At 43.0% G+C, this 27,326-nt stretch overlaps 1 protein-coding gene across 1 annotated transcript in view; it reads left to right on the top strand.

The window, feature by feature from the left end:
- Nucleotides 1-27,326, top strand: part of col4a5 (collagen, type IV, alpha 5 (Alport syndrome)) — a 44,827-nt gene that overhangs the window by 8,369 nt on the left and 9,132 nt on the right. Inside the window, exons 2-38 of the mRNA XM_027008736.3 lie at nt 10,250-10,309; nt 10,881-10,970; nt 11,075-11,119; nt 11,230-11,274; nt 11,640-11,702; nt 11,930-11,983; nt 12,166-12,192; nt 12,739-12,819; nt 13,239-13,301; nt 13,474-13,509; nt 13,702-13,743; nt 14,123-14,215; nt 15,403-15,456; nt 15,674-15,730; nt 15,829-15,873; nt 16,000-16,053; nt 16,248-16,289; nt 16,435-16,528; nt 16,788-16,823; nt 18,577-18,828; nt 19,123-19,212; nt 19,722-19,792; nt 19,936-20,127; nt 21,686-21,854; nt 22,014-22,106; nt 22,873-22,977; nt 23,088-23,185; nt 23,390-23,540; nt 23,717-23,830; nt 24,037-24,204; nt 24,847-24,936; nt 25,008-25,151; nt 25,474-25,572; nt 25,696-25,785; nt 25,889-26,028; nt 26,173-26,299; nt 26,699-26,878. Of these exons, the coding sequence (XP_026864537.2) occupies nt 10,250-10,309; nt 10,881-10,970; nt 11,075-11,119; nt 11,230-11,274; nt 11,640-11,702; nt 11,930-11,983; nt 12,166-12,192; nt 12,739-12,819; nt 13,239-13,301; nt 13,474-13,509; nt 13,702-13,743; nt 14,123-14,215; nt 15,403-15,456; nt 15,674-15,730; nt 15,829-15,873; nt 16,000-16,053; nt 16,248-16,289; nt 16,435-16,528; nt 16,788-16,823; nt 18,577-18,828; nt 19,123-19,212; nt 19,722-19,792; nt 19,936-20,127; nt 21,686-21,854; nt 22,014-22,106; nt 22,873-22,977; nt 23,088-23,185; nt 23,390-23,540; nt 23,717-23,830; nt 24,037-24,204; nt 24,847-24,936; nt 25,008-25,151; nt 25,474-25,572; nt 25,696-25,785; nt 25,889-26,028; nt 26,173-26,299; nt 26,699-26,878 (3,454 nt within the window). The remainder of the gene's footprint in view (nt 1-10,249; nt 10,310-10,880; nt 10,971-11,074; nt 11,120-11,229; nt 11,275-11,639; nt 11,703-11,929; nt 11,984-12,165; nt 12,193-12,738; nt 12,820-13,238; nt 13,302-13,473; nt 13,510-13,701; nt 13,744-14,122; nt 14,216-15,402; nt 15,457-15,673; nt 15,731-15,828; nt 15,874-15,999; nt 16,054-16,247; nt 16,290-16,434; nt 16,529-16,787; nt 16,824-18,576; nt 18,829-19,122; nt 19,213-19,721; nt 19,793-19,935; nt 20,128-21,685; nt 21,855-22,013; nt 22,107-22,872; nt 22,978-23,087; nt 23,186-23,389; nt 23,541-23,716; nt 23,831-24,036; nt 24,205-24,846; nt 24,937-25,007; nt 25,152-25,473; nt 25,573-25,695; nt 25,786-25,888; nt 26,029-26,172; nt 26,300-26,698; nt 26,879-27,326) is intronic.

Here is a 27,326-nt window from a genome sequence, read left to right as displayed (position 1 = left end):
TGCACTGCAGTAGCAGCTTCCCTTCCGTCAATATCTTTTTTACAATATCCGAAAATGATAAAATTAAGCATTTTATTTCCGCTATACTATCCAAACGTAATACATCTCCAAATAAAATTCATATAATTTTTAATAGACCTGGACATTGACTGAATAGAATTGAATAAGTCAGAGTCTAATTTGTGCTGCGTCCGGGAATTTTTTATAAGATGTTTTTATTAGACTTTGTGTGTTTTCACAATACTGCATAAGATTTTATCAGGCTTGCTCTACAAATCAGTAGTTCTGTTGGGTGATATCTGCGTACACATCAGGCTGTTGTATTACACAGTAGGTCCGTGTACTTACTGCCCATTTGTCATTTTCAACTGTGGTAGCCAGTTTAGTGTTCCCTCGGGTTACGTTGTAATGGAGAGAAACTTCTTGTCTAGAGGCAAGGAAGGAATACGAGCTGTCTTAGCTTTTATTTTTTTCATGTGTTGTTCGTGCATGAGGCCTCCCGTCCTCTGAGGTCCACTGTGTGGGTGGTGCGACACTCCATGTGAACCCTCCAACTCTGTCGTGAGGGCTTTCCGCTCTGTGGGGGCAGAAACAGAGCTTCACTGGCAGAATACCGTACGCAGTCTGTGCGCTGCTCATGTGATGTGATTCTGCTTCTTCTATGAGTACGAGTTCCATCAAGTTTACAGGTCGATGCTGCACATGTAACGTTGTCTGTCTGTGGGTTCCCAGGGCTTTCCTGGCCCTACACGCTGTTATCAGTAAATTAGAGGAACTACTTCCTAATAAGAAAATGCCTCACTGAGTCTTTTATGGCGTGTTCTAGTATGTCGTTTTTTACTTTAGCTCGCCAAAATAACAGAATAAACATAGTGCTAATACATTGTTGTTACAATTACATTGTTGCTACTTTCTACATGTAAAGGTTAGTAAACCACAATCCTAAAGTTGTATTACTTTACTGTAGCCCCCAGGCTCACGACCCCTGTGTCAAATTGAATGATTTGTACTGTTTGCCCACAATGTACTCTTCCTATAGTAAATATTTGGTCTGTACATTTAAATGTCTTCACATTCAGTGTGTGTGTGTTCATTCTGAGTGATTCCACATGCTGGCCCTGGCTGTGTTTACAGGTGAACAGATGTTACAGAGGTGACCTCCCTGTGGAGATTTACAACATGCTCCTCCTTCCACACTAATCCAACACATGAAACATCTCTCTTCTATTACTTTATACCACAAGCCTTTAGAACAGCACCTGTGGGAGAAAAGGAAGAAGTATCCTACTCCTTTTTGTCTCTCTCTTTCCCTAACTCCCTGCCTCTGTTTCGCTGTCTCCCTCCTCCCTTTTTTCTGTCTGTTCTTCCGGGCTTATCATGTAGGAAAGGGAATTTTCCCCATCGCATGTGAGAGAGAGAGAGAGAGAGAGATAGATAGAGACTGAGACTGAGACTGTTCTCATTTAACCACAACGTAAACGGGACACAAACACAACATAGAGTTTGCAACCAACTTATGTTTATTACAGAAATGGATCAAGGTAAGCACTTTGGAAGAATGTCTAGGGCTTAAGAATGAGATGCTTGAATGAATCACAGGATGATTGGCCATGTGTACTGCTACTGCTCAGATGTTGCGGAACCAGCGAGGTTACAGGCGTTCTTACACTGGGAGCACGGGTGATGATGAGACAGTGTGAGGGGAGCGAGAGGTAGGTCTGCTGGGAATGGGAGAGAGAAGAACATGCACACAGAGATAGTGAACGACCTTGATTCTAGAGCTTTTCTTCCTGTCAACACTGCTTGAGAACTAGGCCGGAACAAGGCCTAACCACGCTTAATCTCTCACGCTTTGAGCACAAACACGCACAGAAAACACTACACAAGATCAGAGGTTTGCGTGTGTGTGTGTGTGTGTATGTGAATGCGCTACTGATATCCAACTTTTTCACATACAAACAAATAACATTCCCTTTCATATCTTCGGCATTCCAATGCGTGGGACTCCAATTCTCTCTGCTATCACATTCTTGTGAGTGATTGCTCAACTGTTACTCTACAATAAAACGATCAAACCATTTGTCCATTTGCTTAATACATTTTTCTGCCTCATGAGTGGGCTCAACCCAGTCCATCCTGGCTGTATGTGCTGTTTGACGCGGTGCCCTTGTCTTCCCATGAGCCTCTCCTAGCTGCGGTGTATTGTTGTTTTCCACTGCTAGTGGCTTTTCTATGTGTGCCTGTATTCAGCACCTCCTTCTTGTCCAGCCCCTATAAATAAATGGCTCTGAGCACAACCATCACCAGCCTGGCACTAGATGAACTGGCTACTCGGATTGTTCCAGAAGAAAGGCCTACCGCGGGAGGTTTGTCCCACTGGCGGAGCTCCGGCACTTACGTGGCACTGACCACACATTCTAGCTTCTGGCAACCCCCCGATTGGGCATTCTAGTTGGTCTCAGATAGGGGTCATCAGTGGTTTAGCTCTGTGGGAGTAGGAATGAAAAGGATTTTTTGGGAGAAACCATAATACAGCGACTGGGTCGTTAGGCTGTGGCGGAGGTAGTACTGTTTTTTGGGATGGTTCAGAAGGAAACTGTCATGCAGCGATGAAAGAACTGAGGCTGCACTATGCAAACAGTGCTGAGGGCAGGGAAAAACACACCGCTGTCATGGGGGTTCGGCCCAGGGCAGAAGAACTTACACAGCGCAGAATAGCTGCATGTCCATTAGACACGTTTTTGGGGTTCTTTGTATTGAAGCTGAGGGCAATCATTTAATGGTGACTTTAATATAACTCATAAATGGAGACCAGTGTAATGTTATATTATCTGGAGTGGTTTGTTAAAGATATGTTCTGATTCACTTAGCAAACATTATCTTTAATCTCACAGCTCATTAAAGGCAGCTCCTCTTCCTGATGGAACGGATTATGCGGTGATTTGCACGATGATGTGACCAGTGTGAGGGCGTGAGATAGCATAAGGATATGCTAGTTCGTTACACACACTAGTTCCTTACAAACACAGGATGCGCATGCACTTGTGCACACACACAAAAAAACTGACTGCATCCTTACAAACACAGGATGCGCATGCACTTGTGCACACACAAAAAAAAACTGACTGCATCCATGCAAACTCTGCACACACCCGTAACAGCTCATTTTAAACGTCTTCTACTGCACATAAAGGTAGCTGTTCCTTTCCCCAGCTATCTGAGAGTTATCAGAAGGGCCTCTCTATTTAACTGAAGGTCAGCACGGCCTGTGTTTTGCCACCTGCTCCTGTGTCTGTTGCACTTGTTGGCTGTCAGCCTTTAAGTTGCTCGGCACCGCACAGCAGTGTGTGTGTGTGTGTGTGTGTGTGTGTGTGTGTTTGAATATCTGAGGATTAGAGGATTAACTTGTGCACTGATGCAGTATAACCTGAGGGTTAGAGAATGTTGGGAGCAGACAGAAACCATCAGCACCAGACCAGGGCTAATGTGGTACTTTTTAAACACGCATACACATACAAACATACAAACACACACACACCACTGGGTATGGTCTATAGAGGAAGGGAATGCCCAGTACACTGCATTCTTTTGCCCAATAACTGCACAATTCTTCCACATTAGGCGACTTTTTGCTAATTCGTGTTTCATACTTAAACTTTTAAAAGAAGTCACTTTAAAATAAAGTCTTTTTAAAGCACCAATAGTCAGCCTGTCAGTCATCTCCCGCCACACCTCTATCAGGCCAAAGCCACCTTAATGGTGGGAACTGCCTAAGACACAACAGACATACCGGCCAGACCTGAGCCAGGCAGACAGTGTTTGTTTTAGTGCCAGGGAGAATGAAGCTTTACAGCTTCAGCAATGTGTAAAATGGGAGAGCTGTCGTATCTATCAGAGGTCTCATTACAGCAGTGACTGATGCTGCTGCCCATGTGCCTGTAAGTGTGCAAGAGAGCCTACCATTGTGTCTCGGTCCAGTGCGTCATTGAGTGACCTTTCTGCAGGTGAAATCTGAAGTGTGAATATTCCTATATTCTTTGTACTGCTGATCACCTCACCCGAGAGTACATTTGAATACTTTAGACTGGGGCCTGCTTGAGGCATGGTGTGCCATGTCATCATGTCAGGACGACTGTCGTCCTCTACATTCCTCCAGATAGGTATTGAGGATACCATGGCGGCGGGGGGGGGGGGGAGAAGAGATGTTGAAGGGCACGTGTGATTTTTTTTTTTTTTTTTTTTTTTCAACATAATCACTGAATTTGGCCTCTGAAATAAATCCTTGCAGGTGCCTTCAGATTGTCGTGTGTTGCAGAACAGCAGTCTGTTCTGCCCCTCTACTGCAGTGCCACCCAGGCGGAGCCCGCACACCCATAGCTCAGAGGGGGCGGAGCCCGCACACCCATAGCTCAGAGGGGGCGGAGCCCGCACACCCATAGCTCAGAGGGGGCGGAGCCCGCACACCCATAGCTCAGAGGGGGCGGAGCCCACACACCCATAGCTCAGAGGGGGCGGAGCCCACACACCCATAGCTCAGAGGTGGTAGGGTCACAGAGTACACTGCCATGCCAACGAACCTAGTCAAAGCTATGATATATACTTTATTGTCCCACAGGAAAATATTTCTTGGAGTCAACACGGAAAAAAAAAATCGCATAGTCCAGCAATTGTTGCACAGCTCAACAACCATTGCACAGTCCTACAACTTACAACCTTCAACTGCTGCTAAATTAAAAAACTTAGCAGTCCCAGTTACTGCAGTTGTTGCACAGTTGCACAATGGCTGCACAGTCCTGCTCCCACTGCTCAGCCCCACCCCTTCAAAACCCCACAAGTGTCGCACAGGTTGCACAGTGAACAGCCTCCCAAACCAACCTGCAGTTACTGCACAGTGCTTCTGATATTGCACAACCTCATAGCTTACAAAAACACCAGTCATTGCACAGCCTCAGACTACAAGAACTGCACAGTTCACTAGACCTAGCTATGTAAATCTTTTTAAAAATTTTTGAAAATGATTTAATTTGCACAATGGCACTCCATATCTTCTAGAGGTAACAGCTGGTACTTGGAGTGCACCACATATCTTTGAGATATTTGTATTCTTTTTTTCCTGTGACTTTCATTGTTTTACTCATTACTAGAGAAATCTTTTTACATCTTATTTACATTGTGATGTACCAGAATCTTTATACAGTAAAATTAATTTACCAGTGTCAGCAGAGAATTGGATAATATCGTTGTGTGAATTCCTACTCACCCATTCACTGGTATAGACGGTAAAGTGAATGTGTGAGGAGCCTTGAGGAGCACCTGTATTGATGACTGCATGCGTGCTGTTAACTTTTACGTGCTGAATGCAACCTGACAGGAAAGAATGGTACCATTTGATAATAAAAAGGTTAATGCTCATCAGTCTTCAGTTTCTTCAACAGTAAATGAGGCTGAAAAGTATTAAAAGCAGAACTAAAATAAACAAAAAGCAGATGTGTTCAGCAGTAAGACCAATCTACTCTCAGCATCACACAAACTAGTTTCCAGGATTTTTGTGCTTTCCCACCATTTTCCTCAGTGAAGTTATGGGTTTCAAACCTGAAATAACATTCATTCAGCTCATTAGCTTTCTTAAAATCGTTTGTAGTAGTGAGATGCTTCCTATTCATTTCCATGTTTGTTATCACCCTCATGGAGTTCCACAGCTTTTTGAGTTCGTGCCAGAAACGTGTTTCTCTGTAATGTCATTTTGCCGCTTCATGGCAACCCTTCTAGCTGGCTAAGTCCCTCACGCACTGCTCTCAGGGTGCGTCTATCACAGTTCCTGAAAGCTGCCCTTCTCTGGTTAATGCAGCCTTTTATTATCCACACAAAAGGGAATATAGCCAGCCTCAGTGATATGTGTATTATAAAAAAGGCCCAGTCTGTGCACAGAGAACACCCTTGTATCTTCCTTCCCTACATTCACGGTCTTAATCAAGGGCTTGTTCATTAAATACTGCTGTTAAATGCACAGTGTTATTATTACATTTCCCCTGGGGAGGGGTGTAGCAGTTTTTTGATGTTCCTATAGAATTTATCTAAAACTTTGTTGTCTCGAGTTTCACACTTTACATACTGATAAAAAAACAAGTAAAATCATGCTTGCAATGGTTAACTTCTCCTGTTGATGAAAACCCAAGGTCCGCTATACAGAACACAGCTGAATCTGACCAGTCTGCTATACAGGACACACCTGATTCTGAACACAGTCTGCTACACAGGACACACCTGATTCTGAACAGTCTGATTCACACTTGATTCACGAAACACACTCAGAACATACCCTTGTGTCGATTCGTTCCTCCATTTTGCTCTTGAGAATCACTCGTTGCTCAGTACAGTGGAGGACATCGTGGTCCTCATTTTGTATCCCCCAACCTCGCCTGCCTCTTTTCTGCTGTTGACTTCCGTCTTCCATTCTTTGGTGGATGAGAGGCTGTAGAAAACGCCACAGCCTGAAACTCTAGCAGAGTCCATCTAGAGTCTTGTTACATGCCGGGGTTGCGTGACCTGTTGTAAGAAGCATCAGGAGTAAACCCAGTGCAAACTTTATCATTTTAAACTCAACCTGTGCTGGACTTTTGTCATGACTGTAAGGCACAACTATGTTTGGTCCTTCCTGGATATTTCTTGCATTTTCAGTTAGGCAGCTGAACCTGCACGGTTGATACATATATATTTTTAAGTGCATATCCTTTATAGCATTTGGCAGCCACTGTTATCCAGAGTGCCTCATGTTTTTATCAACATGACAGCACAGTTCCTCCTTGCGACTCAAACCTGCAACTTTGGTGTTACTAGCACCATGTTCTGCCGGGCACAGCAGCACATTAGTAATAGTCAGTGAGTCCCAGTCTCTTCCAGAGACATGTCCAGATCCTGGGAGAGCAGGAGGGAGAGTCCTGTGGGCTCGGTTTAATCCAGCATAAATGTATGATGCTGCAGTACAGCTTCAAATTCCTGCACAAATGCAGCTATTGTTATTGCGGACTTTTAAATTAATAAGCGGAAGCTTACTTACCGAGCAATGTCTCTGAACTGAACCTGAGAAAGGGACATGTTTGTGTGTGTTGAATCCTCCTCCATTGTCTTTCTTTTGTTTAGATGGTGAATAGTATAATGATTTCACTTTCTAGACAGCCTCTCCAAGACTTTTTCGCCTGCATTCTCTGCTTTGTTCTGCTTCTTGCTCAGCTGATGTGGCAGACAGGTGCATATGAGACCTGTGCTGGGCTCATCCAAAATCATCTGCTCTGCTGCGACCATTATCTGAGCTTCAAAACGTACTCAAAAGAGACAAAGACGAGCAGTGAAAGCCAATACAAAGCACAGCATGGGCGTCTGTCTGCCTGCCTGCCTGGGCGTCACTGCTGAAGGGAGTCACCTTTTAAGGAGGTCCCACAACCAGCTGTGTGTAATGACGGTGGGTGAGCAGTAGGTCTTGTAATGATGGTGGGTGTGGTTTGTGCAGTAGGTCTTGTAATGATGGTGGGTGTGGCTTGAGCAGTAGGTCTTGTAATGGTGGGTGTGGCTTGTGCAGTAGGTCTTGTAATGATGGTGGGTGTGACTTGAGCAGTAGGTCTTGTAATGATGGTGGGTGTGGTTTGTGCAGTAGGTCTTGTAATGATGGTGGGTGTGGTTTGAGCAGTAGGTCTTGTAATGATGGTGGGTGTGACTTGAGCAGTAGGGCTTGTAATGATGGTGGGTGTGGTTTGAGCAGTAGGTCTTGTAATGATGGTGGGTGTGGTTTGAGCAGTAGGTCTTGTAATGATGGTGGGTGTGGTTTGAGCAGTAGGTCTTGTAATGATGGTGGGTGTGACTTGAGCAGTAGGGCTTGTAATGATGGTGGGTGTGGTTTGAGCAGTAGGTCTTGTAATGATGGTGGGTGTGACTTGAGCAGTAGGGCTTGTAATGATGGTGGGTGTGACTTGAGCAGTAGGTCTTGTAATGATGGTGGGTGTGGTTTGAGCAGTAGGGCTTGTAATGATGGTGGGTGTGGTTTGAGCAGTAGGTCTTGTAATGGTGGGTGTGGCTTGTGCAGTAGGTCTTGTAATGATGGTGGGTGTGACTTGAGCAGTAGGTCTTGTAATGATGGTGGGTGTGGTTTGAGCAGTAGGGCTTGTAATGATGGTGGGTGTGGTTTGAGCAGTAGGTCTTGTAATGGTGGGTGTGGCTTGTGCAGTAGGTCTTGTAATGATGGTGGGTGTGGTTTGAGCAGTAGGTCTTGTAATGATGGTGGGTGTGGCTTGAGCAGTAGGTCTTGTAATGATGGTGGGTGTGGTTTGAGCAGTAGGTCTTGTAATGATGGTGGGTGTGGTTTGAGCAGTAGGTCTTGTAATGATGCTTTGAGTCTCGCTCTAGTCTTAAATAATTCTGCATGTTAATAATGGCACTATAATGGTGGTGGGAGGCAAGTGGCCAAAACAGTAGTATTGGTATGGCTGTGACATTAGATTCATATTTAGTGCAGATATGATGATGACTTTACACTTAAAATGAATCGATTCAAAACATTGGCATTGCCATTGACCAGAAAAGGGTTCAAAAACATTATCATACCAGCCAATTGCTCTGTGTTTTTGCCTGTGTGTGTGTGTGTGTGTGTGTGTGTGTGTGTGTGTGTGTGTGTGTGCATGCTCCAGTAGTCCAAAAAGGAAATCTGTGGGTAGCATTAATTCTTTGCCAGGTGAACATATCTAAAAAACATCTACTGTATATATTATCCATGAGTTGTTTGATGAGTATGGAGAGTTCATACCTGCAGAGGTGAGTTTTTAACACATTTAAAAACTACATTGTTAACTATTCTCTCTCTCTCGCGCTCTCATTCTATCTCATTCACACATTCTCACTTTCCTGCCTCTCCTTTGTATACATAGAGGACTCTCCAACTCCTTCATGAAATATCTGCACAAAACCATTCTCCTGTGAAAAGATCAAAACACACCAAATACACACACACACACACACACACACACACACATACATATGCTGGAGGCAGATCAATGGCATGTGAAAATTCTTGGATGGGTTTGAATAGTGTTTTAATAGTTCTTGCAAATTCAGTCATGTGTTTAGTATCTTAGGTTGGGGGCGTGTGTTTTGTTCTTTCCTGGAGCTGGGGGTGTGTTTTGCTTTTCCCTGGAGTTGTATTCTTGTACCTTCTAAGATGAAATATTTAGCAACAAGGTCAGTATGTAAAGAATATTAAGACAAATAGTGCCACCTAGAGGCCAAAAATATTTAACATTGCCTACATGTCACGATTTCTTCAGCGAAATAATTTCATATTGTGAGCCCAGATCAGTTTGCCACTGTTTTGTTACTGTACATAACACACGCATTGTTAGTATTGACACTTAATATCACCCAAGAAACAAGCATTTTATTACCTGTCCCTGAAAAACAGAATAATTGTCAATTGTTGTTAGCAATTGAAACCCTTCTCCACAATTCCCTCCTGACAGACCAACATTTTCTCTAGAACAGTAATTACTGAAACAGTCAGAATGTGAGTTCACATGATTTAGATTTTGCCCAACTGATGGCCTAATACCCTCTCTGTTTAAAGTATGGTCAGTGGAAAATGGAAGGTGGAGTATAGAGAGTGGAGTATAGAAATGCCCAGCGTTGTAATTCAGAGAGTTCATCATAAAGGGTTTACAGCTGTTTTAACATAATAAAAACCTGTTTAATCACATGATAAAGGATAAAGAATGTTTGAATAATACAAATCCAGTGCGATCATGAAATGGACATTTCCAGCTTTGTTTCAATGCTTTGAAAAGTATGGATATGTGATAGCAGTTTCACTAGCACAGGGGTATTGGGTCGGGGAGCTGCCGTGATTATTAGCAAGCTAACATTCTGAACAGCTGGAGTGAGTGAGTGAGTGAGTGGGTGGGAAGACAGCCCTAATATGTATATGGTTGTTTACACACAACTGAGCTCTATGCTTTTAATGGATTGTGAGTTTTTAATCTGAAAGATGTGATTTTATCACCCTGATTACCTCTGTCCATCACAGTGTATACAGTTGTTCTATATGGTACCATATGCACATATGTCTGATCTATCTATCTATCTATCTATCTATCTATCTATCTATCTATCTATCTATCTATCTATCTATCTATCTATCTATCTATCTATCTATCTATCTATCTATCTATCTATCTATCTATCTATCTATCTATCTATCTATCTATCTCAGGCCTGTTATGGTTGTGGAACAGGATCAAAGTGTGACTGCAGTGGAGTGAAAGGGGAGAAGGTGAGTTGGTATTCACCCAGCACACACACTCTCTAGCTGTGTGCACAGTTTGTAAGTTAGGAAATGTAATGAATTCAGTATTGTCAGATCACTGATAAACTCATTAGAACCCCCCTGAATAGCTGAAGGTTGTTATATATTCACAGTTTAGTACACATTAACCTTAATAGACACTTTCAGCACTGTCCACTGGGCCTTCCCCATTCCCTAGCCTGGCACTCTTGACTCTAAAAGCCCTTGCAGTTGTGCATGTGCTGTGCTCATCACTTGTTTGTGTGTATGATGTAGAAAGAAGTGCCTTTGTGCAGTCTCTTGGCCTATGGCAGATCTAAGCCCTTGTCCTGTGGCTCGGCCCTGTAGCTGGGGAACTTAGGGGGGGTTGATGGTTTGAAATGCTGGCAGGATGGTGCTTTTTTAAGGATAGGGTGAGGTGGGGGTGTGATGTAGTATGTGTGTTGTGACATACTTAAACCAAGAGAATAATAGACTGTCATGCTTTGTTTATAGTTTTGTCATCTGATATAAACCTGTGTGTGCGTGTCTGTGTGTGTGCATGCGTGTGCGTTCTCAGGGCGATAGAGGTTTGCCAGGACTACAGGGCCATCCAGGTATACCAGGGTTTCCTGGCCCAGAAGGGCAAATTGGACCTCGTGGGGAGAAGGTCAGAGATCAAATCTGTATCCAATTACACATAAGATGTTTATCACAATTATGCATCAATTGCTGTTCATTAGTCTCGTCATCAATAGGAATATTTTCCCACAGGGTGATGATGGACCTCATGGACCTCCAGGGCCTAAAGGAATAAGAGTGAGACTGTCTGCATTTGTCCATTAATACAAACCTGATCAGACCTTTCCATTAATACAAACATGGTTAAGCCTTCTGCTCATGCAAGTCAATTGTTTGTCCTTCTTCAGGGACCTTCTGGGCTTCCCGGATTTCCAGGCACACCGGGCATTCCGGTGAGTATCGCCAATGACTTTAATCCTACCGTTAGGATGCATGGCCACTGGTAATATAAGTTAGGTCAGAGGGAGCTACAAACAGTCAGTTTGTTTAGTTTGGGTGAAGCTGTCAGTAAGAGTGCATTGGCTGCTTAATTTCCTGTGCTGCATGTGACTGAGTAAGAGTGTAAGCCTCCACACTGGCCTTATAATTACATTCATTAGGAGAAACTCCCAAAGTGTTGGTAGATTAACACACTGCCATGTGTGGTGCGTTTGCTGTCCTACGTCCCATAATGTGACGCTGTCTTGCTTTCTGATTCCGCTGTCCTCTTTAAGTATGGTAGCAGCTCTCATTAGGTGCATGTTTCTTTGATTGTCAGGGTATTCCAGGAAATGACGGCCCTCAAGGTCCAAAAGGAGTTGCAGGCTGTAATGGAACAAAGGTTTGTGTGTCTTTGTGTGTGTGTGTGTGTGTGTGTGTGTGTGTGTGTGTGTGTGTGTGTGTGTGTGTGTGTGTGCGCGCGCGCACAGGTGAGTATGTGTGTGTGTGTGTTTGTGGGCAAGTGTGTACGTGAGTGTGTGTGTATTTCTGAATTTCTATAATTGTGAAGTCACTCTGAATGGGGAGTCAAACGAATACAAACCCATTTTAAACCTTTTTTGCCCACAGGGTGAGAGAGGATATCCAGGATCCCCAGGGATCCCAGGTATAGATGGACAACAGGTATGTGTTCTTGTATTTTATTGGTCCTGAGAAACACTTTTCTTTGAAGACTATCCTTGTCTGGGGTAGTCTTGCCTGGTAATATTGGACCTACTGCCTGCTTCTCAGCATTCATTAAAGACCACGTAAACATTGTATATTTCCTGAGTGTGGCATTTCTATTTCTCATCTGTGTCTCCCAGGGCCCACCTGGTCTGCCAGGTCAGAAGGCAAGTCTTCCACTGAACATTCTCCTCCACTTCCTCATATGACAAGCGAGCTACACACATCACAGCCCACATCACAGCTACAACACTACTTCAGCTTGATTGGTCCAGCTTGCTCGGGCCAGCTTTCCCAGATACAAACTAAGACTAAGACTAGATTAAAAAGTACAATTTAACACTGATACAATTTAGTGCAAGACTAGATTCATGTTCAGAAAACCATGGTCATGCAATGAAACATCCACTGCCTCAGTGTGGCAAATCAGTTAAATTTGGCATATGCACATTTCTTAGCTTATGCAAAGTCATTTATCCCTGATTGGCCAAGGTGTTTTTCATTATCCAGACATTGCCCTTACATACACGAGGAAATTTATATCTTGTAGAGCATATGTGTTTACAGACATTGCAATATGTATACTTCAAGTATATGGAGCCAGGAAGGCTCTAATGCTTAAATTATAAGATAAAACTCATGATACTCTTAAAAAGCAGACTGTTTTACAATCATTTCCCATTCTACACCAGTAACTCTCTTTGCCTTCACAGGGAGAACCTGGTGAAGTCATCCAGGAGGAACATCCTGGAAACCAAGGGGAACCTGGTGGTCACGGAGAACCAGGCATCAGAGTGCGTCATCCTGGTCATTTCACTTCCAACAGGATCATTTTTCCAGATTGAATTCCCATTCTCTTTCATTTTGTTTGGCTGTTAAAACTGCAGAATTAAGAAGGGTATACTCTTATAGTTGGTTATGGGCCACTCATCGTCGATCCCCTACACACAGCCTATCAGGCTACACACAGCCCTTAAAACTGTCAGACTGTCGTAACTAGAGTTCACCACCTACCTTCAGTCCCACACCTTCCATCCAATCCTGTCTGGCTAATACAGTCAGATCAGTGTTGATAGTTATCAGTATGTAAAAACAGTTTAGCTGTAGAGTTCTTAAAATAAATCACCTTAACAGTATCCTTGTGAGCATGTTTGAGCTCGTTCTGAGGTCACTGTTACTGACCATGTCCTTGTCTCTGGTCCTGCTCATCTAGGGACTTCCAGGACCACCCGGGCTGGCAGGACCCCTCGGTCCTCCTGGCCCTAAAGGTCACCAGGTCAGAGGTTGCTTTTTTTCTTGTTCTTCTTGCCCTGCACTGTCACGTTCATGTCTTTGTACAGTGCATTATAAAGGCCCAGCGGACGCCAGTACATTGAGTTTAATATGATGCGGTGTTGCTTGTTGTTTGCAAATATACATTGTGTGGTTTCCTTGTCTTTCATTATCAGGGTCCACCTGGTCACCCAGGTCCACCAGGGCCTAAGGTGAGTGTTGTTTTTCATAAACGATTTCTCTATAGACGTATGTGTCCATCGAGTTTATCTCAAGTTTGCAAAGGATAAAACCTCAAATTGAAAGACAGTCATGGAAAAATCTGGTTCCAGATTAAAATCAAATATGCTGTTCCTTAAAAGCTGGGCTTCATATTGTTCATGCCTCACCTCACTCTTATACAGGGAAACATGGGACTGAACTTCCAAGGGCCAAAAGGAGAGAAGGTAGAATAAGAAAAGCCCCCAGCAAATTGTGTGAATTGAAAATCATTAAAGTTCTTAATTGCAGCTTTATTAGAAATCATTTTGGTGATTTCAAGCTTCCTGTGTGTGTGTATGTGTGTGTGTGCGTGTGTGTATGTACGTTTGTTCACGTGCGTGTGCGTGCGTGCGCGTGTGTGTGTGTGTGCGCGCGCGTGTGTGTGTGTGTCCATGTGTGCGCGTGTGTGTGCGTGTGTCCGTGTGTATGTTTGTGTGTGTGTATGTGTGTGTGTGCGCACGCGTGTGTGTGTGTGTGCGCACGCGTGTATGTGTGTGTGCGCGCGTGTATGCATGTGTATGTGTATGTGTGTGCGCGCGCGCGCGCGTGTGTGTGTATGTGTAGGGTGAATCTGGGTTGCCAGGGCCTCCAGGGCCACCAGGACAAGTCAGCGAGCTTACAAGTGAACAGCAAACAGTCATTCAGCGAGGAGAGAAGGTACAGTAATATTTTGCAGAAGTGTGTGCATGTGTGTGTGTGCGTGTATACTTCACTTTGTAATAGCCATTGCACATGTGTATACAAAAGAAATGAAGCAGTTTCCCCAGACTGTGGTATCAAATGAGACTTATTACGAGCAGCAGTAAGAAGGGCCTTCAGCTGAGGTGTGTGTGTGTGTGTGTGTGTGTGTGTGTGTGTGTATGTATGTATGTAGATAGATGGATAGATAGATATGTTGCATGAGTGAGCCAGTGAGTAGAACACTCCACCCTCTGAATGGCCTTGTAGTCGGCTACAGTTTATGATGCTGCAGGCTTCAGCTAATGTAGCAGATAGCAAGGCTAGTGCTATCAGACCCAGAAGCTGTGTGTGTGCTATCAGGCCCAACAGCCCTGTGAGGGTCACCTCAGTGTTCAGATTGTGGAAAGAAGCCATTCAGTTCATATATTTGGAGAGAGTGGAGCTGATCCTGCCTTTGGAATCTGTGAAAGCCTGGTAGCCTTCCCAGCAGCAGTGCACGTCCCTGTAGTAGGGCAGTTCTTTGTTGCTCTTCATAGCACAGAGAGCCCAGCTTGATCCACTGACGGATAGATGGGGTCTTTGTCTAATAGTCTGTGCAATGCTACAAAAAATGAGATACCACATATTCAACTGCCGTCAGTACTGCATGACATAAAAAAAATGTTTTGACCACTTGATGGCACCACAGTCAAGTGCGTAATTTTTTTCTTTTTACGTCAGCCACTAGGTGGTAGTAGTAATTCTGCCTGTGTGCAATGTTTTTAATTTAATTTCGTTTTATTAGCTGCTTATTCCTTATTTCCATATCTCATGTTCTTTTATCATAAAAAGAAAGCATGCTGTAATGATTTTTATATATATTTATTAATTATATATTCATACTTTAATTAAAAAGGTTCCTGACTAATTTCTTTTGCACCTACATCTTTAAAACCTATTGATTATCTTCTAAAATCACATAAACTGGTAGGTGAAATAGTACAATTGGGTTTGTAAATTAAATTAAGTTCTCACATTTTTTAAACTTGTGAGAACTATATTTTAAAAATATATATATTTACTTTTTTTGTATTTATAAATCCTGTCAATTAGAATTTCATTGGCAACTTCCTGGTGACTTTATTAGTTATTTGGAATCTACTAACACCAGTTTTCTCATTCAGGGTGATCGTGGCTCACCTGGCCCACCTGGAGATCCTGGACTTCCTGGACCACCTGTGTGTACTCTATTCACTCCTATATGACTTAGATTACTTACATTATGTGCATACTTAGTTACACTAATATAGAGATCAGCTTAAAATATTACACCAAATAGGTGCCACTTTACGGTACATTATGGTCACTACATACCTATACCATCAAATTCATTTACTTAGGAGCATTAGGGTTCTGTGTGAATAACTGTGTGACAGGAGCTGGTTTGGTTCACAGGGTTCAACTGGCAGTCAGAAAGGAGAGAAGGGCGAGCCAGGAGAACCTGGAAAGAGAGTAAGAGATGAGCCACAGGCAGCAGCAGGAAGCCTGGCCATTAATGACCTGCATTCACGGTGCTGCTTTTCTGATTTTGGTGCGTGTCATTTTAACAGGGCAAGCCTGGTAAGGACGGAGACCCTGGCCCTCATGGATTGCCGGTGAGAGTTCTGTGTTCAGTTAGGAATATCGCGACGCTCCACACTAGTGGAGAAATGTGGCGGGAGACAGGTCAAGATGGCGTGGGCTGACCGCGTCTCTGTTCGGTTTTCTTCTGCCTCTCTCAGGGATCAAAGGGACAAGGGGGAATTCCTGGCTTTCCAGGAAGAGATGGCGAAAGAGTAAGGGTCACTTTTCTTTTGTCTTACTGAATGTTGATTGCTGGATAGATAAGCACCGAGGAACATGAAAATTCTTAGAGCAAGTGGCATGGGTTCAGTGCAGCTGTGACTTTCAAATCTGAGTACGTGTGATGAGAGGAGAACTCTGAGATCTTGTGCTCCAGGTGTAATTCTAACCCCTCCCCCTCTCTTAGGGGCAGAAAGGCGAACCTGGATATCCTGGACCTCCAGGAGAGGTAGATCATAAATTCATATTAACATTTTTTCTATTTTGTTCCATAATATTTTTGGGATTGATGGATTGTAATATTGTCAAGGTTGCATTTGATGTGTAAAATAAAATTATAACACACCACACCTCTCATTCAATGCCTTATTTAGGTGATTGGCAGACCTCCCATAAACCAAGAAGGACCTAAAGGGGATAGTGGTTCCCCAGGACCCCCTGGGAGGAAAGGAGAGAGAGGATCACCAGGTAGGACTCTGTTGTATTTTGGTGCTTCAATACCCAGCTGAAATATTAATTGTTTTTGACAGTGCCAATAGCATTACGTATTAATTGACAGTGCCCAACATTAACAAACAACATAAAATACCTATTTTGCACTGTTATGTTTGTGTTTTGAGGACAATTTCTGGATTCTGATTAATATGTATAAATAATATACACAAGTACGTATAATGTATATGTGGACTTTCCACTGAGCACTGATCTTTTTTTTGACCACTCCCAGGTCTCTCAGGACCACCTGGTCATCCAGGTTCTCCAGGTGAGAGGTAGATTGCTGCTATCCCCCCCCCCCCGAAATACAACTGTGAACATTTGCCCAAAGTTAAAAAAATCTAAAGTCAAAATCTACCTCAGTGTTATTCCTTCTCACTATAGATGTGTTGATTTGAGGAACAAAATATAGTTTCCCTAGGACACAGTGCAACCGGATGACATTAATCACAGTAAATATTATTATTAGTTACATTTCTATAGCACCTTTCTCAGACTCAAGGACACGTTACAGACAGATATCAGCTTTTACAAACACACACCGATAAGAAACAGCAGTCCCCAGGGGGACTGTACCAGGTGCAGGGGAAGGCGAGGTTGAGGCCAGGACAGAGCACTATCCATCACTGGACATATGTAACGGTGAGTGGTAAGGAGGCGTACGCATGTGCGGAGAAGAGCGTGATTTATTAGGGCAAATCCAAAGTCATAGTTGTTAGGGTAGTCCAGGGTCATATTATCAATACGGAGAGTCTGAGAATACATGATAACTAAACCAAGGGCTAGGATAAACAAAGGGAAGTAATGACAAACCAAAAGCCCAAGAAGGCTAACAGGGAAAGCAGGCTATAACAGAAACTAAGAAGTAACATACGGAGGTAAGGAAAAACAAAACGGCTAGGATCAAACAGGCTAACAGACACAGAGCCTGCGAAACAAAGATGTGCATACATGCATCCAATACCTTCATTTAATATATTCCACACATACGCAAGCAAAGAACAACAAAGACACAGGGCTCAAGACATGGTTTAAATACATGAACTTAACAAGACTAGAAACGAGGGACAGGTGTGGAAAAACAAATGATGGGTGGAGAAAACAAAACCATGGAATGGAACAACCAGGAACCAAAGGAAAACAGACATGACAGGGAAACCATGAAAACAGGGATGCCAGGAAGGTGGCCATTCATACACACAGGACAATTTAGAATAGCCAATCAACCTAGCCTCCTTGTTCTTGGACCATGGGAGGAAACCAGAGACTCCAGAAGAAACCCACACAGACAGAACATGGAAGCTCCACCCAGATGGGGACTTGAACTCAAGACCTTAGTGCAAACATGGCAAACATGCTAAACACCGAGCCACTGTCCTGCCCAACATACACATATAAACTGTGTAATACAATAAACTATACACATCCCTACAATAGATTAAACAATTACAAAGCAGGACAAGACAGTAGACTAGTTGTAGAGAGGACTCAGCCAACAGTTTTTGGGACTCAATGTTCAGAGCAGAACGATCTAGTCTGGATCCTAACTCTCTGAGGCCCATTGGTCAGGATGTCAAGAACCCTGCTGCAATGTGAACTCTGAGCTTCTAGTGTATGGTGTTGTTGAACCCTGAGATTCTGGGGCATGGTGTTGTTGAAGCCTGAGCTAAGGTAGGGAGAGGATGCCCTGGCTCCCCTGAGTTCTGTCACCTGAACTGAATACAACATGACAGGCCTAGAGTAGAACTTAGCCAGGGCTTTTGGTGTGGTTGTGTAGTGACTGTTCAAGTGATCACTATATGGTTCACACAATTACTTATGTAGCTGGTGACAGACGAAGCATATTTCTCCAGGTCTGTTTGATCCCCATATGAAGCAGGATTCTGAAACTTACTCCAATCCATGCAACTTGACAATAACCACTTAACAACTTAAACAATAACCACTTGCCATTCATTTTGATAGAGTGGAACATTGCCAGTGTGAATATGTGTGATCATAAACTTTGCATTACATCATAGGAATCGGAAGCCAAGGTCCACCTGGTCCTCCTGGATATCCTGGAGAGAGAGGACAAAAGGGTGATGAAGGACAGCCTGGAGTCTCTCTTCCAGGTTTGCCAGGAAGACCCGGACCGCCAGGCTTGCAAGGACCACCGGGACCTCCCGGACCACAAGGGATATCCAATGGAGGAGACAACTGCATCAGTGGGGCGCCAGGACTTCCGGGCATCCATGGGGAAAAAGGATATTTAGGAGAGAGAGGCCAAAAAGGTGAGCCACTGTTTTATGGTAGCAACCAATTAACCAATTAATTACATTTAATTCATTATTGTTTCCTTATTATCTAAAAAGTGAAAAGTTGGCATGACAAAATAATTTATGAAAGTAATTGAACAGATATGCATATCGTTTTTATATATATATATATATATATATATATATATATATATATATATATATATATATATATATATATATATATATATATATATATATATATATATATATGATGTATGGGAGAGACTGTCAGGAAGAGACATTTTTTTCTGTCTTTTGGTGTTGCAGGTGAAAAGGGAGAGACATGTGTGAACTGCTTCTCAAATGGAAACCCTGTCCCAGGGCCTTCAGGGCCCCCTGGACCGAACGGATTCCCAGGCAAGAACCGCTGCTCCCCGTGCCCTCCATGTTAGAGGTGGAGCATGGGCTTTACATGGCCAAAATCGGGACATTTTTTGAGAGAAATGTGCTGTGGTGTACCTGGTATACGGGTGTGTGCCTGTATACACCTCCCTTTATGAAGCTCAAATGTGCTCATTATAGAAAATTTTTAACATTCTTAATAAACATTATGCAGAATCATAACATGGTGTTACACAAAACAGATCTTAGAAAAGTAACATGATGGGCTGATGCTTTTTTATATATATGTTAGATGAATAGTCTGGTCTGTTTCATGTTTTTTGAGATGAGTCTGATTTTGAATGTTGTAGTTCTTTTTGGGGTGAACCTGATGTTTTTTGATAATTTTATTGGGGGGAGGATGAGCCTGATATCAAATGTATGGTGTATTTAATATATTTTGTATATTTGCTGTTTTGTACATGAGAATGTTTGGTGTTTTTTAGATGAGCCTGATATTTAATGCTTTGGTGATCTTGTAACAGGCATTCCTGGGATCCCTGGTCCAAAAGGACAAAAAGGTATCCCTGGAAACCCCGGGCTTATGGGTGCACCAGTGAGTGGCTTCACTTCAGATGCCGTTATGTCTATATGAGATGGCTACTATGAAAATGAATTTGCAAACTCACTACTGTGTTACTAAAATCATTTATATTTTCTCACAGAGTCAGCACACTCTGTCTCCTGTTTGTTTCCCAGGGTTTAACGGGACCACAGGGTCTGCCTGGAGTCCCTGGACAAAAGGGGGATCCTGGTGATGCCATCCAGCTTGATGGTATGAAGGGAGAGAAGGGAGACACAGGCTTTCCTGGCCCTCCAGGTCTACACGGGCTGGATGGAAGACCTGGTCGTGATGGCTTTCCCGGACAGCCTGGTCCCAAAGGAGTATCAGTGAGTATCTGTGCTTATCCTGCATCTGGGGTCCTGCCTGATATTGTACAACCTAGCCTCTATTGATCTTGTATTTAGAGCTTGTTCCTGTGCTGCCATGATTTGTGCCTCTGTGTTGTCTTTCAATCCAGCCATTGGTAGGATCTTTCTATATCAGCCACTTTTTGCCAGTGGTACATACCGTGCAGGGGTTTATCCACTTTATCAGCTGGGTCTATCTTCCTGATCCTCTCCTGGATTTTGGATGTTTCATCCTGGATAGTGAGCTTGGATGCTCACTAGACCTCAATACTGTCCTCCCCTGTCATACAGCCTCAAGCACTCCAGGATCCATGTGTGGGACATTGAATCATAGGCTTTCTTGTAGTCAATCCAGGCAATGTAAAGGTTGGTCTGTCTGGTCTTACAGTCTCGAGTGACTGTTTTATCCACCAGTAGATGGTGCTTGGCTCCTCTGGTGTTCTTGCCAGTGCCTTTCTGGTCCTACTCATGTACTGAGTCATGTGCCTACTTTTAGCCACAATAATGCCTGACAGGAGCTTCCATATTGTGCAGATTCGTGTTATTGGCTGGTAGTTGGATGGAAACGCTCCTTTCTGGAGGTCCTTCATAATCAGGACTGTTGGGACTTCAGTTAACCATTCAGGGTGGGTTCCATCCGTGGTGAGATTGTTCCTGGAGCTGTTCTTTGACATTTGCTAGTGTGATGGTTACTGGATCCTGTTCAGGGAGGTTTCTGTGGTCTTCTCTCAGGTTCAGTAACCACTAGACGTTGTTATGTGATGCCTCTTTCTACCGTATGCTTTTCTAGTATTGATCATTTTCCAGCTTTGGTGGGTCTGTTCTTATTACCCTGTAACAAAGAGTACACTGGACGGCTCATGGGCAGAACATCTGGTTTATTCTCTGGCTTCCACTTCTCGTGTGTACCGCTTCAGGTGGGCTAACTTCTCTCCGTGTTGCCCACATCTTGGCCTCCAACCTCCTCCATGTAGGATACAGCTCCTTGATGATGTTCACCTTGAAACCCAGCATCTCAAGTATCACTGTTGTGATGTTGTATATCAGTTGGTTGGTCTCAGTGGTGGTCACAGTAGTGATCATCTATAGTGCTGCATTGACAACTTCCAGAGCCCTTTCAGTTACTTCAATTGGTCTTGGGATGGATGGATGGATGGATGGATGGATGGATCCTTTCATCCTTTGTATTTAAGCTGATGAATGTTTTAGTGTTTTTTGAGATGAGCCTGATGTTGAATACATTTATCTGTCAATAAAAAATAATACTGAGCACTCTCCTGCAATCACAGCATTTGTATTTTAAACTCATCATGAAATTATTTTTTATTTGCTATATAGCAAATAAAAAATAATTTCATGATATAAAAATTGGCTATAAGTCACTATAATAATATATAAAAATTGCCTATAGGTCAGCAGTATGTTTTGTTATATATTGTTTGCCCACAATGTTTGTTTATATTGGCCACCGGGGAGTCTGGTGATATTTTGTTTTACTGGTAAATACGAATGTGTTTCCTTGCATGGCCCCTGACAGGGTTCTCTGCTGGTGAAAGGTCAGCGTGGTCCTCCAGGTGAGCCTGGTCCCATAGGTCCTGAAGGAGACCGAGGTCCCCCTGGTCCCCCTGGGTTTGGCCAACAGGGGCCACCTGGAGAGAAAGGACTCCAGGGTGTGTCAGGAAGACCAGGACCCCCTGGACTGTCAGGTGAGATCAGACACAAGGCAGTCAAGCTGGATTTGAAAATATAGTTAATATTGTTTGCTTTCACAATCAAAAAGATGATATTGCTTCATTGTCAAATGTTCAAATTTTACCATTGTCACAGTGACATGACCATAGTTTACATTTGATGTCATCTGGTAGGTCAGAAAGGTGAACCAGGACACTCTATTTCTGAAAAAGGGGCACCTGGACTCCCAGGACGTGATGGAGACCGTGGTCTACCAGGGATCTCAGGTAAATGGGCAGACATTTCACTCATTTGTTCAACCAGTTTGATTTTTTTTTAATGTAGGGAAATTTATATATGGAGTAGATCAAGAATGTGACATTCTAATGGGTGGGTTGTCTGCTTTACACTTTTACATTTACATTGACATTTTATGCCATTTAGCTGACACTTTTGTAATTCTTTAACCTGTTAATTATTATCAGATTATCCTGTTAATTATTATCTTTATTATAATATTCAACTCAAAATATTTCATCTAGCAACATTTTAATCTTCACATATATGTACAACAGCTGATTCCATATTTTACATAATCAAGTGATGTAACTTTACTCTTTGATCTGAAGTACAATGAGATGGCAGTTTGGTGTGGGTTTTGTGGACTTCAACAACACACCATTTAATTGAAAGATATGCAGACAAAGATGATTCACTTTAGTTCACTACAATTCTGTTGTTTATGCTAAAATGTAGAGCACTCAGAAATTGAATTTAAAGAAGAACCTACTTTTATATATATAATATTTATTTATTTTGAGATAGTCCTGTAATTTTTATATTTGTCATTTTATGTCTGCAGTTTCAAGAGGAGCTGTGTAAGATTGATCCAAAATATTTCTGAATAATAACCCTCTGATAAAATGTTCTGTCAGTAGGAAAATGTCACCTAGACAAACATGAACACACAAATATACAAATGTATATGTTTGACGGTATAAAATACTGAGTTTGGCTGTATATGAACTGGATATAATTCTTTTACTTGTACAGGTAACCCAGGTCCACCTGGACAGCCTGGATTTCCAGGATTACCTGGGCCAAAAGGAGAGCCTGGTCTGCCTGGCAGTGGTTTGCCAGGACCTCCAGGTGCTAAAGGTAAACCCTGAGAGCCCACTGAAACTGCTGCCAGCAATCACTAATGCATCTTACCTGGAAACCTACAAGGGTAGGGATGAAGAGTTAATACTATTGAACACATTTCTCAGGATTCCCGGGTATTCCTGGCAGTCCTGGTAGCCCAGGCATTCCTGGGCCACCTGGTGCAGATGGACTGCCTGGTCAGTCTGGACTCCAAGGGTCTAAGGTGAGCAACAGAAAATCATCTAGATACAGGACTGCACAAAATGTTGTAAATCTACTTGTGGCATTTACCTGGAGTGCCCTAGGACTGTGGATCGCAGTGGTTAACTGCAGCCAAGAGTTATCAATAAATGAAGAAATGATTTTCAGTCCAAAATGCACTAAAGTGTGCACATGGGTGTGTGTGTGTGTGTGTGTGTGTTCACAGGGAGACCCTGGCTTTGGTATTCCCGGTGCTCAGGGTCCCCCAGGTGCCCCTGGCAGTAAAGGTGTACCTGGAGCTAAAGGTGATCCCGGTTTCCCTGGAAACCCTGGATCACCTGGCCGACCAGGTGTCAATGGTGTTCCTGGGCCTAAAGGTACAGTACAGAACCAGGTGCAACCAGTCATGAATAATATATTGAAAAAAAAACAATTGTCACAAAGATATAATGTAAGGATTTATGTCTTCCTTATAGTAAGTAAAACACTAATCATACAGTAATCATAAATAGTAATGGACATTAAGCCTTACTGATGGCCTTACATTTCACAGGTGATCATGGTTTTCCTGGCCAGCCAGGTCCTCCTGGCATTTCAGGCCCCCCTGCCTTTGGTGTACAAGGTCCACCTGGACCCCCTGGACCTCCTGGACCATCAGGCCCTTCTGGTAAGCCTGAAAAAGTATGTGGGTAGACAGGTGACCTTGATAAGTTCCCTTAGCTCCAGACAAAGAGCACATTTAGTATACCTTAATTAGTTGCTTAATACGTTGTTTTTTGCTTAATAAGTTGCTTTTTAAGAGTGTTATTCCTGCTGAGTATACGTATCTAAGCAGTTTCACTGAAATATAAATATGCCCCCGCTTTGGCACAGGTTTCCCTGGTGTGAAAGGCGAGAAAGGAGACCTTGGTCCCCCAGGTTTAGACATTCCAGGTTTGCCTGGAGACCCTGGAAGCCCTGGATTCCCTGGATCTCCTGGGCCTCCTGGCCCCCCTGGTAATCCTGGCACCCCTGGCCAAGATGGACTACCTGGATACCCTGGTAATATAAGCTTATGACATTTGCACTACCTATGTTACTGATTAGCACTACATATATAGTACTGTACAAAAGTCCTAGGCCACCATTAAATTTGTTGTTTTAGCAATGGTATAATGAGCATACATAATTATATATCAGACTGTTCATTAGAATTTAACCAGAAAATACAGAAAATTTGTGTGCAGTATAAAAAAAACCAAACAAAAAAAAAAAACAGCTTCTATAGGCTACAGTGGCATGTATTTAATGTGACCATCCCTTACACTTGAGAACCTGGTTCTCTTAAAACTAAATGGAATGGAACCTGAATGGAATGGTACAAGAAGATTACTTCAGAAAACAGGACAGTCTCCCCAAAAGAGTTCAAGATGTGCTTAGTACCAAGGGACACTAAATACCAACTTTGGCTGTAGAGGCCTTTTTTTTTTTTTAATTGTGGGTTTTTAAAATTGTGTGTTCATATTTCCTGTATTTTATGTATGTGGTTTGATAAAGAGACTACAAAATAATTACATATGAGCATTATACCATTGCTAAAACAACAAATCTAATGGTGGCCTAAGACCTTTGCAAAGCACTGTATATCCACTAGACCTGACAACATGTGAATTCTCTGGTTTTGTCTGTTCCCCATGGGTACAGGAACAAAGGGAGACATAGGTGTGATGGGCACCCCAGGACCCACTGGCAATTCTGGTAGCCCTGGTGTACCAGGCTTCCCTGGACCAAAAGGTATGTTTTACTTTACTGCTATCCCTTCAAAATCATTGTCTACTACTGGTCTAACATGTATGCCCTTTAAGGGGAGGATGGCTTCCCAGGAAGGCCAGGCAGCCCAGGTGTTCATGGACCAAAAGGTGACAAAGGTGATCCAGGTTTACCAGGCCCACCTGGCATCTTCAATCCGGATGTTCATAAAGGTCCCAAGGGAGAACCAGGACATTCAGGTGGGTGACAAACACCGCCTATGAAACTGTATTCTGCCACACAAGGGTAATACCTGTCATAGTCAGAACCAGCTTGTCATGTAGGCAAATGTATTTTATATTTGGCATTGAATTACTTCAGTGCTTGTGCCAAAGGGCTTTGAATAAGAGTTAGTACTGTATGTATCTATTTATGCAGATAATTGTTAAAGGTAAGAAAGGAAATATGTACTGTACAATAAATCTAATTCTCTCCTGAATAAAATACAGTTCACACAAATTAACATACAAACTACTGGAGACATTATAAATGCAATATTAAACTGCAGTGTCTCCCTTTCAGGTTTAACTGGTCGTCCAGGAGAAAAGGGTGCTGCTGGTCTCCCAGGTGATAAAGGTTTCCCTGGGCAGGATGGACGCCCTGGTTCACCTGGACCACCGGGTAACACAAGCAACTGTTTCCGTATCTTTCTTGGTTAAGATTTTGCAATAAATATGACATCAATTTGTGAATATTTGGGGATGTTTAGGAATGTTCTCAATTAAATTCTTTCTTGAACTTTAGGTGCCAAGGGAGAAGCTGGAAATCCAGGATTGCCAGGATCTCCCGGGATACCAGGAATAAAAGGCAGCATGGGCGAGATGGGATTCCCTGGTAAGGTTTTCCCTTTGGCATGGCGCTTTCCAAAAAGCAAAAGGAGAAACTTTGGCTAGGTAATGAAAATAATGAAGCTAGGCTGACATCCAATTTGTTATAGGTCCTGCAGGAATTAAAGGAAACTCTGGTCGACCTGGCCCACCCGGACAGCCTGGATCGCAAGGAGCATCGGGGTTCCCAGGACCCAAGGGAGAGCCTGGAACTCCAGGATATGGCCCACCAGGACCTGAAGGGCCCAAGGTTAGAATAGTATATCTATGTTAGCTTTGTCTAGTAGCATATGGTCCAGTAATTATTAGATTACTTAGATGAGACATGCATTAAAGAAAATGCTAAAGATAGGTCAGAGGATTGTTGATTAATTATTCTGCTGTCTTTGAATAGGGTGACACTGGATCTCCAGGCTTTCCTGGAAGCCCAGGGCCAAAGGGTCAAACAGGGCCTCCAGGCCTTCCAGGGTTACCTGGAAACACTGGCCAAAAGGGTGAACCTGGACAACAAGGATTCGAAGGTACAGTCCTACAAGATGGTAGATGTCAGGTGGTAGCTCAGTGATTAAGGTACGTGGCTAGTAATCAGAAGGTTCAAGCCCCACCACTGCCAGGCTACTACTGTTGGGCCCCTGAGCAAGACCCTTAACTCTCAATTGCTCAAGTTGTGTTCAGTCAGAATTGTAAGTTGCTTTGGATAAAAGTGTCAGCTAAATGCTGTAAATGTGTTAATAAGTCAGCAAATGTAAAAATGCAGTCTACTGAAATATACATGTAGCATATCCATCCTTGTCTTATAGTTGGATTTATAATTGGTTGTTTCCTTATATTGTTTTTATTCAGTGCTTTCCCATTTTAAGGAAATTGTTTTATAAACGGAAATGAGTGAGTCAATTGGGTAATGTTTCTGTTCGCTTTAGGTGCACCTGGCCTTCCTGGTCCTAAGGGTGCAGATGGCCTGCCAGGTTCACCTGGCCCAAATGGAGCCCCTGGAAAGGCAGGAGTGCCTGGCTCTCAAGGCCCAGCTGGTTTACCTGGAGAAAAAGGTATAGCTGGTCGTGATGGTATTCCTGGACCTGCAGGAGAAAAGGGAGAGCCAGGTAAATGAGTCTGAATGCTGCAAGGGCTTATTATACATTCTTATACATTGGACCAAGATGACAATAGTGTGTCTCTTGGAATGCCACCGACTCCTACCTCCCTGTATGGTTATGTTGCTTGTATGTCTCCTCATTCATTCTGTCTCATCTAATCTATTCTATGATTGGCAAACCCTTCTTGATATTTGGACCTTTATCATACATGTAACCAGAGCTCTTTGAAAAACAGTCTTGTTAATCCTTGGTATTTTTTACCAATGCCGGCAGTTGTTTTTCATGCACTCACACATTCGCAGTGAGATTACATGTCAACTGAGAGATGGAGCAACCATCAGACTCTCTGAGTATTTGCCATCATCAGTTCATGAGTTTATTTCAGTGGAGATGGATCTTATCAATGCAAGAATGTTTTAAAACACGACTTTCGCTTTAAATGATTTGTATCTTT

Source organism: Electrophorus electricus, chromosome 13 (assembly GCF_041902795.1).
Source record: "Electrophorus electricus isolate QZ-2024a chromosome 13, ASM4190279v1, whole genome shotgun sequence".
NCBI classification, from domain to species: Eukaryota; Metazoa; Chordata; class Actinopteri; order Gymnotiformes; family Gymnotidae; genus Electrophorus; species Electrophorus electricus.
Note: the sequence above shows the minus strand (reverse complement) of the source record. Positions and strands in the feature narration are given on the sequence as shown.